The sequence below is a fragment of the Pelophylax lessonae genome (genome assembly GCF_965119305.1).
Source record: "Pelophylax lessonae genome assembly, chromosome: 11".
Lineage (NCBI taxonomy): Eukaryota > Metazoa > Chordata > Amphibia > Anura > Ranidae > Pelophylax > Pelophylax lessonae.
Window position 1 is genome coordinate 11,569,589 of NC_138778.1, and position 15,148 is coordinate 11,584,736.

The following is a 15,148-nucleotide window of genomic DNA, read 5'->3' on the forward strand; positions in this document are numbered from 1 at the left end:
ATATATATATATATATATGTATGTGTGTATGTATGTGTGTATGTATGTGTGTGTGTGTGTGTGTGTGTGTGTGTGTGTGTGTGTGTGTGTGTGTGTGTGTGTGTGTGTGTGTGTGTGTAAAATATATACACACACACACATATATACACACATTATTTATATATATATTATATACACACACACACACACACACACACACACACACACACACACACACACACACGATACTGAACCTCCAGGTAGGGCGGGCAACACACAGCAGGAGCGATCAGCAGCTACCACGCACTCTATGTCCGCCAGCACCCACTGATCATCAGCCACATAAACCAAACTGCAATCTGCCTATGTAAACAAGGCAGATTGCCATTCTTACAGGAGGGAAGGCATAGACCTGGTGTCTCTGCAAAGCAGGGACTAGGCTTAATCTCTTCCCCCAAGTAAAAGCATCTCCCTCAGTTTACAAAAACACTGGTCAAGCACACAAACCTTTGATCACCCCTGATGTTATAACCCCTTCCCAGCCAGTGTCATTAGTACAGTGACAGTGCATATCTTTACGTCACCGCGGCTCCGGCCAATCAGATGGCCGGATGCTGCGATCCCGGAAGACGGGCGACTGGACATGTCGCCCGTCATACAGGTAAGCGGGCTGCATGGCGGGGGCTCGTTCTAAGGTAAGTATTGCATAATGAGCTAGTATGCGGTGCATACTAGCTCATTATGTGTTTCTCTTACAGGTTGCAAAAAAAAAAAAAAGTTGTATGGGTTTACAACCTCTAACTTTTGTGCAAATCAATATACGGTTATTGGGATTTTTTTTTACTCAAAAATACGTAGCAGAATACATATTGGCCTAAATTGATGAAGACTTTTTTTTCCTTTTTATTGGATATGTTTTATAGCAGAAAGTTAAAGAAAATAAAAAAAAAAAAAAAAATCAGAACATCTCGGCCTACTCATAGGAGCAGACGACTGAGTGGCTGTGTCTTCAAGGACTTACCGATGTGGTAGATGTGAGAAGTTCTCGCTCTTCTTTCAACTGTTCTACAAGTTTCATCATTCCCTGCGCCTCTTCCACCTTCCCCTCCGAGCCCAGCTCCTCAATCTGTTCATAGAAGACAGAAATACAATATTAAAAGGATGAACACCAGGCAAACCGCTAAATACATTTGAAATGCATATAGGTTTTACCCAACAATAGATCTGTAATGCTGTCCATCCAGTCCTAAGACTTACACATCCCTGCCATAAAGCACAGTTCTGCCTGGCACGTCAGCAGACATGATTCGTTCAGCAATACATACAGGTCTCATCTCTCCCCCAGCCTGTGACAGGAGAGGAGAAGCAGCAGACTGATGAGCTCACATCTCAGTCATGCACATGAACACTGTAGCACAACAAGATTGGCTCCTTTTGCTGCTTCTGCCTCAGTCTAAGCTCTGATGTAGAAGGACTGCAAGAAGTTACCAGGTCAGGTACTGAAGTGGGCTAAACTATAAATGCATTTCGGGACAGGAGAGAGGGACAGGAGAGAGGGACAGGAGAGAGGGACAGGAGAGAGGGACAGGAGAGAGGGACAGGAGAGAGGGACAGGAGAGAGGGACAGGAGAGAGGGACAGGAGAGAGGGACAGGAGAGAGGGACAGGAGAGAGGGACAGGAGAGAGGGACAGGAGAGAGGGACAGGAGAGAGGGACAGAAGAGAGGGACAGAAGAGAGGGACAGAAGAGAGGGACAGAAGAGAGGGACAGAAGAGAGGGACAGAAGAGAGGGACAGAAGAGAGGGACAGAAGAGAGGGACAGAAGAGAGGGACAGAACTCCTGTGCTTCCCCCTGCAGCTGCTCTCAGCCCAACTGCAGAAGGCATTATCTAGCATTTTCGGGTATGAAGGAGCATGTGACCTGCTCCCCTGAGACGATGACCAGGCCTAGCAGCCAATTATCATTTGCGTTCCATTCATTCATCTCACCTGCAGCAACAGACCCTCGATTTTATCTGTCAGGACCTGAACCTTCTCCTCATTCTTTCCGGCTGGACCAACAGCCTGATGTGAAAGAAAAAAAAAAAAAAAAAAAAAGAAGAAGATTTCAGACAAATGAAGATTCAGAACAAAATTTACACAACCCGAGAGACCTTTAATGCAATAGAATGTACATTTGTCTGAGCGTAACACATATGACCAGACATTACTCCACCGTCCCTATAATCCTAAAAAGAACCCCCCCAAATTTGTGGCTGTCGAAACAAAGCATTTAAGTAGAAAACATTACCATAGATTGGGATTTTAAAAATGTGCCAATTAGTGGTGCACCGAAATTTTCGGCTGAAAATGGGTTAAAGACGCCGAAATTAGTGATGGCTGCCGCGGGCGCAGCTGAGGCAAGGTTACCAATGGTATTATGCAGCATGAGGGGGGTTAATGTATTGCCACTGGTCACTGATGCATTAGTGACCGACCAGTGGCAGTTAATTAACCCCTTTGTGCTGCATTAGTGCAACCAGTATCAGTGTCAGTACAACCAGGGTTAATCAACACTGACACTGGTGCCACTAATGCAGCACAAAGGGGTTAATTAACTGCCACTGGTCGGTCACTAATGCATCAGTGACCAGTGGCAATACATGAACCCCCTCATGCTGCATAATACAAATACCATTGGTAATTAAATTATCCACTTGCCATACCCGTCACAGTACATATACTGCGACAGGGTGGCAGCTACAGGTGTACGTCGCTGCCTGTTTCTGGTGTATGCCCCTGTTCTATTTTAAAATCATTTGGGGGAAAAAGTCATTTTCGGTTTTCGGCCAAGGGTATCCTGCATTTTCGGTTTCTGCCCAGAATTTTCATTTCGGTGCATCTCTAGTGCCAATATCAGATCATGTATAAGGCTCCGTTCACATGTCAGCGTATCATGTATAAGGCTCCGTTCACATGTCAGTGTATGGATCGCGGGCAGAACAGCCACGGTTCCGCCCCCGCGATCCGGAGATTATTGCAAATCGCGGGATGCCTGTGCATTGCCTGTTGATTTGCAATAGCCCCCCAAACGCTGAGCGATGTTGCCGCGATTTCCGCCTGCCGAATCGTGGTAACATTGCGCAAAAAAAAAAAATCGCGGGACGCCCAAAAAAGTACAAGAGCTTCTTTGGAGCGTATTGCGTCCCGCAATTTTTTTTTGCGCGATGTTACCGCAATTCGGCAGGCGGAAATCGCGGCAACATCGCTCAGCGTTTGGGGGGCTATTGCAAATCACGGGCAACGCACAGGCGTCCCGCGATTTGCAATAATCTCCGGATCGCAGGCGGAACCATGGCGGTTCTGCCCGCGATCGATACGCTGACATGTGAACGGAGCCTAAAAGGTTTAATTTGTTAATTCCATCAAAAAAACAAAACAAACAAACCAAAAAAAAAAAAAAACATACATACACACTATAAAAAAAATAACATTAAAATGGTTCCATTTGTTATGACATCAATAAGATACTTAGTATGAGGGAGCATGAACAAGGCCATATGAAAATACAGCACCAAATACATAGGATTCTGCTGGCAGCAAGTTCCTGCACAAAAAAGTACTTTGTATGCTGGATGAACGCAACATTTGAGCAACATGGGTACTTCTATTCCAATAGAGTACATTTACACTGTACGCATATAAAACGTTAGAACAAATGTTAACACAATGTTGAGTTCAGTGCAAAGTAAAGTTCATACGCAAGAAATTAGGCATAGATTTCTTCTTTTACCTTCATAAGAAGCCTGAATCACCAACCATTAGCTGGTATTTGTAACTATGTAATATACAAAATGTAAACAACAACCATTGTTGAAGATAAATGGTGTGTCCTCCGGTAACAAGAATGGCTAGGTTGAACAGGAGTGGCCTAACATGTTTCTCTGATCTGCTTCATTAGGAGAATAAAAGCATAAAACGCGTTTATTGAAGCATGCTGCAAAGCAGAAACCGAATATCCCCCAGGTGGGAGACTGCAGGGGAAAAAAAAAAAAAGGATTAAAGGAGCCCTAGCGAGTAATGCTAATATAATGATCTATTATATGCGTTGACTCCTGAAGCAAATATTTTGGAGGAGGGCAGTATAAGGGAGTCCTAATGCCACCCAAAAGCTGATATCAGCTAACCCCTTCCACTCAACACCAGCAAGATATTGCCACCATGCCGTCTGCTACACAGTGTAACATACAGTCTAAAAAAAAAAAAAAATTATATATATATATATATATATATATATATATATAACACACATACATATACATGTTTTCAGTTTGGGGAGAAAAAAAAAAAAAAAGAAGAAGAGAGAAGAGATAGACACTTACACCACCAGAAGCTTGCTGGTTTTGGGACAGAGCTAACCGTGCGTGTCCCCTCCGTATCCTCCGCTCCACCTCGGCGAGCAGGCTCTGCAGATAGCGCAGGAACTCTCGCTCGTATCCCACCTTCATAAAGCGAGAACTCTTCTCATACCTGGGGGAGGGGCACACAGACCTCAGTGAGAACATGGCAAAAGCAACAATGGAAAGAAAAAACAAAAATACAGAACACCACTCACTGTTTGCGGAGGTTTTCATCGTGGATCTTTTCACACGGACCTGGAGAAACACAAATGTCATACCATATTTATTAAGGCTCAACTCAAGGATCATCTCACCTCCGCAATGTATGCCAAGTCTCAGAACTACCACCATGGCTGCACTCCCAAGGGCTCATGTACGCCCATTCATTTCAGCTTACAGAGTTTACATCCAGGGCCGATTATCCATCCCTGTACATAGTTACATAGTTTGTGAGGTTGAAAAAAGACATCAGTCCATCCAGTTCAACCTATGATGTGTGTGTGTGTGTTTGCATCTGTAACCACTTGAATGACTGCTTATAGGTGTACAGCCAACAACCTGACAGCCTGTCATTGATATACACAGGCAGCTGGCCATGGCGGTATACAACACCTCTGGACACCCCAATACTTTACTTTTTGAGTCAAAGCGGTTCAAACAGAAGGTTTTTTCACCTTAAAGTGATTGTAAAAGGCAGAAGGTTTTTTTATCCTAAAGCATTCTATACATTAAAATAAAAAAAAAAAGTCTTCTGTATTCAGCAGCCCCCTCCCCTTATACTTGTCTGAGCCCCATCAAGATCCAGCGATGTTGGAGTGTTTCGGCTGCCCAGGACTCCCCTCCTCATTGGCTGAGACAACAACACTGTGCCCATTGGCTCCAGCTGCTGTTAAATTCAGTAAGCCAATGAGGAGAAAAAGGGGGCGGGGCGGGCTGCAGCTTTGTGTCTGAATAGATACAGGGGAATGGCGGCTCGGCTGGGGTGCCCCCGGTAGAAAGCCACTTGCTGTTGGGGCACTCAACAGGAGGGAGGGGCCAGGAGCAACGAAGAGATACCCAAGAAGAGGAGGATCTGGGCTGCTCTATGCAAATTCAACTGCACAGAACAGGTAATTTTAACTTGTTATTTTTAACAAAAGGGGGGGAAAAATGCAATTTAACCTCCCTGGCGGTATGATTGTTTCCGATTTTAGGTGCTGAAAGCGGTACAATTATTTTGCTAGTAATTCCTAAGGACGAGTAGCCCAAACCAACTATTTACATGTGATTTTTTTTTTTTTTTTTTTTACTGTGCGTTCTTTATAAAATCTCGGGTATGATAATTTTTGAAACACAAAATCATAAAATTATAATGAATAACTATAAATAAGTTAAAGTATATATATATATATATGTACAGTAAAACTGTAGGAAAGGGCACTGGGGGGCAAACTAATGTCAATTTTGTTTTGTAATGTAATCCAATAGGATTACAATATATCAGTGTGTTTTACTTTTCAAATTTGCCGCCGGTTCCACCCCCCCCTGTGAGCGTCACGTCGCAGGAGACGGAAGCCGGGGCTTACAGCATCGGGCGGAAGATCCGGCCAACGTATGCTGCAGTGACACATCGCGGGATCCCGGGGACGAGGTAAGTACCCTCTCTACCAGGATCCAGCGATGCGAGTGTGGCTCGAGGTTACCGCTAATGGCACTGAGCCACACTCGGGAATACCGCCAAGGAGGTTAATGCATAGAAGGCAAGTAGTTCCCTCTCATCCCTCCCTAAATACTGACCTGAGCCCGATCTCGATCCACCGATTTGCATGCGAGCAGAGAATTTTTGGCTCTCTCCCTCCTTATTGGCTCTGGCTGCTGTCAATCACAGCCAGAGAGCAGAGGGTGGGGCTCAACCAGGCTCTCAGTGGAGCCAGGGGCACCAGCGGGAGAACCCAGGATTGAAGCGGCTTTGTGCAAAACACTGCGACCACAAAAAATAGAATTAAAAAGACATCTATGATGCGGTCTGTCAGTAGTTAACATCTGTGTGATTTGACAGATCAAATCACGGCCTATTGCCGGCAATGGGAGCGTCTCAATCGATGCGATGCTGACTTTGCGGCGCCGTACCGATTTGTAAAAGTAATTCCCGACTTCAGAGGGGCTTTCAATAGACGTCTGTGCATGAACCCGCACAGATGTCTTTCAAGCCACCCCCCCCCCCGAAATTGGACTGAAATGCGGCTTTGAAATCGTGCGAGTTCAGATGACAAAGCTGTGCTGATGTGAAGGAGGGCTTACAGCAATTTTAGTTTTCTGAGCCGTCACCCCCCCCCCGGAAACAGTTTTTTAATCCAGTCAGAAAATCAGTTATTTTTACACTTCCCGTAACAGGTCAAACTGTCCTGCAACAGTGACAGTTACAGTAACTGCCACTAAAGGATAAATCAGTAAGGTGACCGGCAGTCCGCGAGAATTTCAGCCCCAGAAGAATTTACATTTTTTCCATTTGCATTCCAGACACAGTTACCTTACCTAGGTCTGATCTTGTGTTTGTGAACAGTTCTGCCGGACAGAATTCACACAGATAATACTTGCACACCTGCCGAGAAAAAAAAAAAAAAAGTGTTACAATGTTATCTATGGTCAAAGTGCAAAATAAAACTAATTCACATCCACACTGAATTCCCATCAATCTGAAGGAACAGAAAACATTTTTGATACATCCCACTTATACTGTATAGTTTAAAGCTGTCCTAAAAAATAAAAAAAAAAAGGTACACAGAGCAGCCCCTATCCTCTTTAGGTTTTAGGTTCTCCCCCAGCAGACCTGGATCCTCTAGGTTAGCTATGGGGCACTCAGGGAGGCTCGCTCCTGAGCCCTGCATGTCCATTCACACGCGCTCGGCCCTGCCCTCTCTATCCTCATTGGCTCACTGGCTGCGATTGACAGCAGCAGGAGCCAATGAAGAGAAAGACACCCGAGAGAGCCACTGCTCTCATACACCTCACTGGATCAAGATGGGGCTCAAGTAACTATTAGGGGTGGCTCTGAGAACAAGGCGAAGCCTTGAAACCCATCAGCCATCATCCATTAAGGACAGTGGATATTCACATGGACTACTCCTGATATTTGGATTTGATATGCTGCTTTAACACCATTGTTTGCGAGTAGCCATTTTTATGTTTTATGAATAAAGCCTACATTGAGGATAATGCGCTAGGCCGGTGCGCCCCTTCTTTGTTCTTTATTTTCAGTCGTTTGTAAGTTGGATGTTTGTAACCCAGGGACCACCTGTACAATGCCCCCTCCCCCCTTCCAATGCTCCTCAAAAGTGCCAATTGTGCAAGAGGAGCGGGGGAAGAGTCCTTAAAAGCAGAACTTCCCCTTTTGGGTGGAGACGCACTTTAAGGTTTTTATTGCTGTCTGTGCCTCCGTTTGGAATATTCACTCTATTTGTCCGGATAACTTATCGAAAGTGAAAAATAAATCCCAAATTTTGACACCAGAACAGGAAAAAAAATAAAAATAAAAAAGGGAAGTCTTCCAATGTGGACATCCCAGGATTCCATCACTTTGGAGGGATTTCCTCTCACTTCCTGTTGTGTTTTGGCTATGTGACAGGAAGTAAAGGAAAAATCCCATATGAGAGAGAAAAAAAAAATGGAGGAGTTATGACCCCCCCTTTTACTCTGTCCAAAATGAAAATAAAAGTTTTGCGTTTAGTTCTACTTTAATAACAGTAGACGTTGGCACCATGCAGAGGTGGTGGATGAGGAGACATGACAGGTGCTCACACACAGCCTGCATCTACAATCCTGGCATTGAGGGGAGATGAACTTGTAACCTTTGTGTGACATTTATGGATTTAATCCGCCCCGAGGGGCAACTGATGAAATTTTATCAGTGGCGAAGCAGCCGGCACAGCCAAGAAATTCCCAGCTGCCAATCACGGATCCGGCGTACGGTCATTGTTCATTATAGAGATACAGTGAGGGGGAAAAAAGTATTTGAGCCCCTGCTGATTTTGTACGTTTGCCCACTGACAAAGAAATGACACGTCTCATTTTAATGGTCGGTTTATTTTACCAGTGAGAGACAGACCATAAATATCCAGAAAACGCATTTCAAGAAAGTTATACATCGAATTGCATTTTAATGAGTGAACAGTATTTGATCCCCTATCAGCAAGATTTCTGGCTCCCAGATGTCTTCTATACAGGTAACAAGCTGAGATTAAAGGGAGTGCTCCTAATCTCAGCTTGTTACCTGTATAAAAGACACCTGTCCACAGATGCAATCAGATTCCAATCTCTCCACCATAGCCAACACCAAAGAGCTGTCCAAGGATGTCAGGGAGAAGACTGTAGACCTACACAAGGCTGGAATGGGCTACAAGACAATCGCCAAGCAGCTTGGTGGGAGGGCGACAACACTTGGTGCGATTATTCACAAATGGAGGAAACACAAATAACTGTCAGTCTCCCTCGGTCTGGGGCTCCAAGCAAGATCTCACCTCGTGGAGTTTCGATAATGAGAAAGGTGAGGAATCAGCCCAGAACTACACCGGAGAATCTTCTCAATGATCTCAAGGCAGCTGGGACCATAATCACCAAGAAAACAATTGGTAACACACTACCCCTGCTCAAGAAAGCACATGTACAGCCCGTCTGATGTTTGCTAATGAACATCTGAATGATTCAGAGGAGAACTGGGTGAAAGTGTTGTGGGCAGATGAGACCAAAATTAAACTCTTTGGCATCAACTCGCCGTGTTTGGAGGAGGAGGAGGAATGCTGCCTATGACACCAAGAACACCATCCCCCACCATCAAACATGGAGGTGGAAACATTAGGCTTTGGGGGTGTTTTTCTGCTAAGGGGACAGGACAACTTCACCGCATCAAAAGGGACGATGGACGGAGCCATGTACCATCAAATCTTGGGTGAGAACCTCCTATCCTCAGCCAGGGCATTGAAAATGGGTCATGGATAGGTATTCCGGCCTGACATCGACCCAAAACACACGGCCAAGGCAACAAAGGAGTGGCTCAAGAAGAAGCACATTAAGGTCCTGGAGTGGCCTAGCCAGTCTCCAGACCTTAATCCCATAGAAAATATGTGGACGGAGCTGAAGGTTCGAGTTACCAAATGTCAGCCTCGTAACCTTAATGACTTGGAGAGGATCTGCAAAGAGCAGTGGGACAAAATCCCTCCTGAGATGCAAACCTGGTGGCCAACTACAAGAAACATCTGACCGTTGTTATTGCCAACAAGGGTTTCTCTACCAAGTAAGTCATGTTTTACAAAGGGGTCAAATACTTTCCCCCCCTCACTGTACATCGTAACTGTGGCCTGTTGCGGAGTCCTCCCCTTTCGACAATCCAAACTTCCAGAATTAACCAGAGTGTGTGTGTGTGTGTGTGTGTGTGTGTGGGGGGGGGGGGGGGGTAATGTATCTCTGCAGTCAATTAGTTGGCAGACCAATGCTCCCCTGTATATAGAGAGGACACACATAGCACCCCCCCATCCACCCCTCTGTATATAGAGCACACACTGCAACCCCCCCCCCTGCATATAGAGGGCATGCGCCGCCTCCTCCCGTGCACCCCTCTGTATATAGAGGGCACGCGCCGCCGCCTCCTCCGTGCACCCCTCTCTACACAGAGGGCACGCGCCCCCTCCTCCTCCCGTGCACCCCTCTCTACAGAGGGCACGCGCCCCCTCCTTCTCCCGTGCACCCCTCTCTACACAGAGGGCACGCGCCCCCTCCTCCTCCCGTGCACCCCTCTCTACACAGAGGGCACGCGCCCCCTCCTCCTCCCGTGCACCCCTCTCTACACAGAGGGCACGCGCCCCCTCCTCCTCCCGTGCACCCCTCTCTACACAGAGGGCACGCGCCCCCTCCTCCTCCCGTGCACCCCTCTGTATATACAGGGCACACCGCCTCCTCCCGTGCGCCCCTTTGTATACAGAGGGCACGCGCCGCCTCCTCCCGCGCGCCCCTCTGTATACAGAGGGCACGCGCCGCCTCCTCCCGCGCGCCCCTCTGTATACAGAGGGCACGCGCCGCCTCCTCCCGCGCGCCCCTCTGTATACAGAGGGCACGCGCCGCCTCCTCCCGCGCGCCCCTCTGTATACAGAGGGCACGCGCCGTCTCCTCCCGCGCGCCCCTCTGTATACAGAGGGCACGCGCCGTCTCCTCCCGCGCGCCCCTCTGTATACAGAGGGCACGCGCCGTCTCCTCCCGCGCGCCCCTCTGTATACAGAGGGCACGCGCCGTCTCCTCCCGCGCGCCCCTCTGTATACAGAGGGCACGCGCCGTCTCCTCCCGCGCGCCCCTCTCTATATAGAGGGCACGCGCCTCCTCCTCCCGCGCACCCCTCTCTATATAGAGGGCACGCGCCTCCTCCTCCCGCGCACCCCTCTCTATATAGAGGGCACGCGCCTCCTCCTCCCGCGCACCCCTCTCTATATAGAGGGCATGCGCCTCCTCCTCCCGCGCACCCCTCTCTATATAGAGGGCACGCGCCTCCTCCTCCCGCGCGCCCCTCTGTATATAGAGGGCACACGCCTCCTCCTCCCGTGCACCCCTCTGTATATAGAGGGCACACGCCTCCTCCTCCCGTGCACCCCTCTGTATATAGAGGGCACACGCCGCCTCCTCCCGTGCACCCCTCTGTATATAGAGGGCACACGCCGCCTCCTCCCGTGCACCCCTCTGTATATAGAGGGCACATGCCTCCTCCTCCCATGCACCCCTCTGTATATAGAGGGCACACACCGCCTCCTCCCGCGCACCCCTCTGTATATAGAGGGCACACGCCTCCTCCTCCCGTGCACCCCTCTGTATATATAAAGAGGGGTGTTCATACATTCTATATAACAATCAGGAACATTGGGCAGGAAGGGGAGGAGTTCTGACAACTCCACTGACAGGTCACGCCTAGAAAATGGGAGGAGCCTCACCAACCAAATATTAATCTAGTAGTAATCTATAAATGGGAGGAGCCATGACAGGTCACATCCCTCTAATGTAAGGAGAGGCGGGGCTCTGATAGGACACGCCTCTCTATATAGTACACACAGCCATGGTGTCCCTGTATGTTCCCTCACACACAGACCACGTGACTTCCCTTCACACATCACCATTCCCCCCATCCCCCACACACACAATCCCCGGCGGTGTACAGAGCACAGGCCGCTCACATCCCCCTCTCAGGCCCCCGACTCACATTCTCATCATCCCAGCGCACGTTACTCCTCTTCTCATCCGGTGCCAGGTTCCGGTCCCGGCCCATCAACTCGTCCAGCAGCTGCGCGGCGGATAACATGGCGAACAACCGGAGCTCCCCGCTCACCACCCGACCAAGAAAATGGCGGCTAAGGCCTTCCTCCCACACTGCCTAGCGCGTCCCGCCCACCACGCCGACTCCACCTAACTCTAGGAGGAGACAGAGACCCCGCCCACAGGAGATCTCCCTCCTCTTCCCGCCCGTTTTGCTGCTTCGCGGTTCTCTCAGTACAGAGAGGAGGGGGACGGGGCGGGGCGCAGTGTACTGCGAGGGGCTATGATTGGGTGCAGTGTTCTGTGAGGGGCTATGATTGGTTGCAGTGTACTGTGAGGGGCTATGATTGGATGCAGTGTTGTGTGAGGGGCTACGATTGGGTGCAGTGTTGTGTGAGGGGCTACGATTGGGTGCAGTGTTGTGTGAGGGGCTACGATTGGGTGCAGTGTTGTGTGAGGGGCTACGATTGGGTGCAGTGTTGTGTGAGGGGCTATGATTGGGTGCAGTGTTCTGTGAGGGGCTATGATTGGATGCAGTGTTCTGTGAGGGGCTACGATTGGGTGCAGTGTTGTGTGAGGGGCTATGATTGGGCGCAGTGTACTGTGAGGGGCTATGATTGGGCGCAGTGTTGTGTGAGGGGCTATGATTGGGCGCAGTGTTGTGTGAGGGGCAATGATTGGATGCAGTGTACTGTGAGGGGCTATGATTGGGTGCAGTGTTCTGTGAGGGGCTATGATTGGGTGCAGTGTTCTGTGAGGGGCTATGATTGGGCGCAGTGTCGTGTGAGGGGCTATGATTGGGCGCAGTGTTTTGTGAGGGGCTATGATTGGATGCAGTGTTCTGTGAGGGGCTATGATTGGGTGCAGTGTACTGTGAGGGGCTATGATTGGGTGCAGTGTACTGTGAGGGGCTATGATTGGATGCAGTGTTGTGTGAGGGGCTATGATTGGGTGCAGTGTTCTGTGAGGGGCTATGATTGGGTGCAGTGTACTGTGAGGGGCTATGATTGGGTGCAGTGTACTGTGAGGGGCTATGATTGGATGCAGTGTACTGTGAGGGGCTATGATTGGGCGCAGTGTTGTGTGAGGGGCTATGATTGGGCGCAGTGTTGTGTGAGGGGCTACGATTGGATGCAGTGTACTGTGAGGGGCTATGATTGGGTGCAGTGTTGTGTGAGGGGCTATGATTGGGTGCAGTGTACTGTGAGGGGCTATGATTGGGTGCAGTGTTCTGTGAGGGGCTATGATTGGGCGCAGTGTACTGTGAGGGGCTATGATTGGGCGCAGTGTTGTGTGAGGGGCTATGATTGGGCGCAGTGTTGTGTGAGGGGCAATGATTGGATGCAGTGTACTGTGAGGGGCTATGATTGGGTGCAGTGTTCTGTGAGGGGCTATGATTGGGTGCAGTGTTCTGTGAGGGGCTATGATTGGGTGCAGTGTTCTGTGAGGGGCTATGATTGGGCGCAGTGTCGTGTGAGGGGCTATGATTGGGCGCAGTGTTTTGTGAGGGGCTATGATTGGATGCAGTGTTCTGTGAGGGGCTATGATTGGGTGCAGTGTTGTGTGAGGGGCTATGATTGGGTGCGGTGTACTGTGAGGGGCTATGATTGGGTGCGGTGTACTGTGAGGGGCTATGATTGGGTGCGGTGTACTGTGAGGGGCTATGATTGGGTGCGGTGTTCTGTGAGGGGCTATGATTGGGCGCAGTGTACTGTGAGGGGCTATGATTGGGCGCAGTGTTGTGTGAGGGGCTATGATTGGGCGCAGTGTTGTGTGAGGGGCTACGATTGGATGCAGTGTACTGTGATGGGCTATGATTGGGTGCAGTGTTCTGTGAGGGGCTATGATTGGGTGCAGTGTTCTGTGAGGGGCTATGATTGGGTGCAGTGTACTGTGAGGGGCTATGATTGGGCGCAGTGTTGTGTGAGGGGCTATGATTGGGCGCAGTGTTGTGTGAGGGGCTATGATTGGGCGCAGTGTCGTGTGAGGGGCTATGATTGGGCGCAGTGTTTTGTGAGGGGTTATGATTGGATGCAGTGTTCTGTGAGGGGCTATGATTGGGTGCAGTGTTGTGTGAGGGGCTATGATTGGGTGCAGTGTTGTGTGAGGGGCTATGATTGGGTGCAGTGTACTGTGAGGGGCTATGATTGGGTGCGGTGTACTGTGAGGGGCTATGATTGGGTGCGGTGTACTGTGAGGGGCTATGATTGGGCGCAGTGTTCTGTGAGGGGCTATGATTGGGTGCAGTGTTGTGTGAGGGGCTATGATTGGGTGCAGTGTTGTGTGAGGGGCTATGATTGGGCGCAGTGTTCTGTGAGGGGCTATGATTGGGCGCAGTGTACTGTGAGGGGCTATGATTGGGCGCAGTGTACTGTGAGGGGCTATGATTGGGCGCGGTGTTGTGTGAGGGGCTATGATTGGGCGCTGTGTTCTGTGAGGGGCTATGATTGGGCGCGGTGTTCTGTGAGGGGCTACGATTGGGCGCGGTGTTCTGTGAGGGGCTACGATTGGGCGCAGTGTACTGTGAGGGGCTACGATTGGGTGCAGTGTACTGTGAGGGGCTATGATTGGATGCAGTGTTGTGTGAGGGGCTATGATTTGTTGCGGTGTTCTGTGAGGGGCTATGATTGGGTGCAGTGTACTGTGAGGGGCTATGATTGGGTGCAGTGTTGTGTGAGGGGCTATGATTGGGTGCAGTGTTGTGTGAGGGGCTATGATTGGGTGCAGTGTTGTGTGAGGGGCTATGATTGGATGCAGTGTTGTGTGAGGGGCTATGATTGGGTGCAGTGTTGTGTGAGGGGCTATGATTGGGTGCAGTGTTGTGTGAGGGGCTATGATTGGGCGCAGTGTTGTGTGAAGGGCTATGATTGGGTGCAGTGTACTGTGAGGGGCTATGATTGGGTGCAGTGTACTGTGAGGGGCTATGATTGGGTGCAGTGTTCTGTGAGGGGCTATGATTGGATGCAGTGTTGTGTGAGGGGCTACGATTGGGTGCAGTGTTCTGTGAGGGGCTACGATTGGGTGCAGTGTTGTGTGAGGGGCTATGATTGGGCGCAGTGTTGTGTGAGGGGCTATGATTGGGTGCAGTGTACTGTGAGGGGCTATGATTGGGTGCAGTGTACTGTGAGGGGCTATGATTGGGTGCAGTGTTCTGTGAGGGGCTATGATTGGGTGCAGTGTTCTGTGAGGGGCTATGATTGGGCGCAGTGTACTGTGAGGGGCTATGATTGGGTGCAGTGTACTATGAGGGGCTATGATTGGGTGCGGTGTACTGTGAGGGGTTATGATTGGGTGCGGTGTACTGTGAGGGGTTATGATTGGGTGCAGTGTACTGTGAGGGGCTATGATTGGGTGCAGTGTTCTGTGAGGGGCTCTGATTGGGCGCAGTGTTGTGTGAGGGGCTATGATTGGGCGCAGTGTACTGTGAGGGGCTATGATTGGGCGCAGTGTTCTGTGAGGGGCTATGATTGGGCGCAGTGTTCTGTGAGGGGCTCTGATTGGGCGCAGTGTTCTGTGAGGGGCTA

The 15,148-nt window shown here is 49.7% G+C and overlaps 1 protein-coding gene across 1 annotated transcript in view; it reads right to left on the reverse strand.

The window, feature by feature from the left end:
• The window catches only part of LUC7L3 (LUC7 like 3 pre-mRNA splicing factor), a 32,717-nt gene extending 20,961 nt beyond the window's left edge, over positions 1 to 11,756 (reverse strand). Inside the window, exons 1-6 of the mRNA XM_082272471.1 lie at positions 11,572 to 11,756; positions 6,873 to 6,939; positions 4,574 to 4,613; positions 4,335 to 4,488; positions 1,969 to 2,043; positions 1,001 to 1,105 (exon numbers count right to left, since the gene is read on the reverse strand). Of these exons, the coding sequence (XP_082128597.1) occupies positions 1,001 to 1,105; positions 1,969 to 2,043; positions 4,335 to 4,488; positions 4,574 to 4,613; positions 6,873 to 6,939; positions 11,572 to 11,670 (540 nt within the window). The 5' untranslated portion in view covers positions 11,671 to 11,756. The remainder of the gene's footprint in view (positions 1 to 1,000; positions 1,106 to 1,968; positions 2,044 to 4,334; positions 4,489 to 4,573; positions 4,614 to 6,872; positions 6,940 to 11,571) is intronic.
• Positions 11,757 to 15,148: the final 3,392 nt, after the last annotated feature.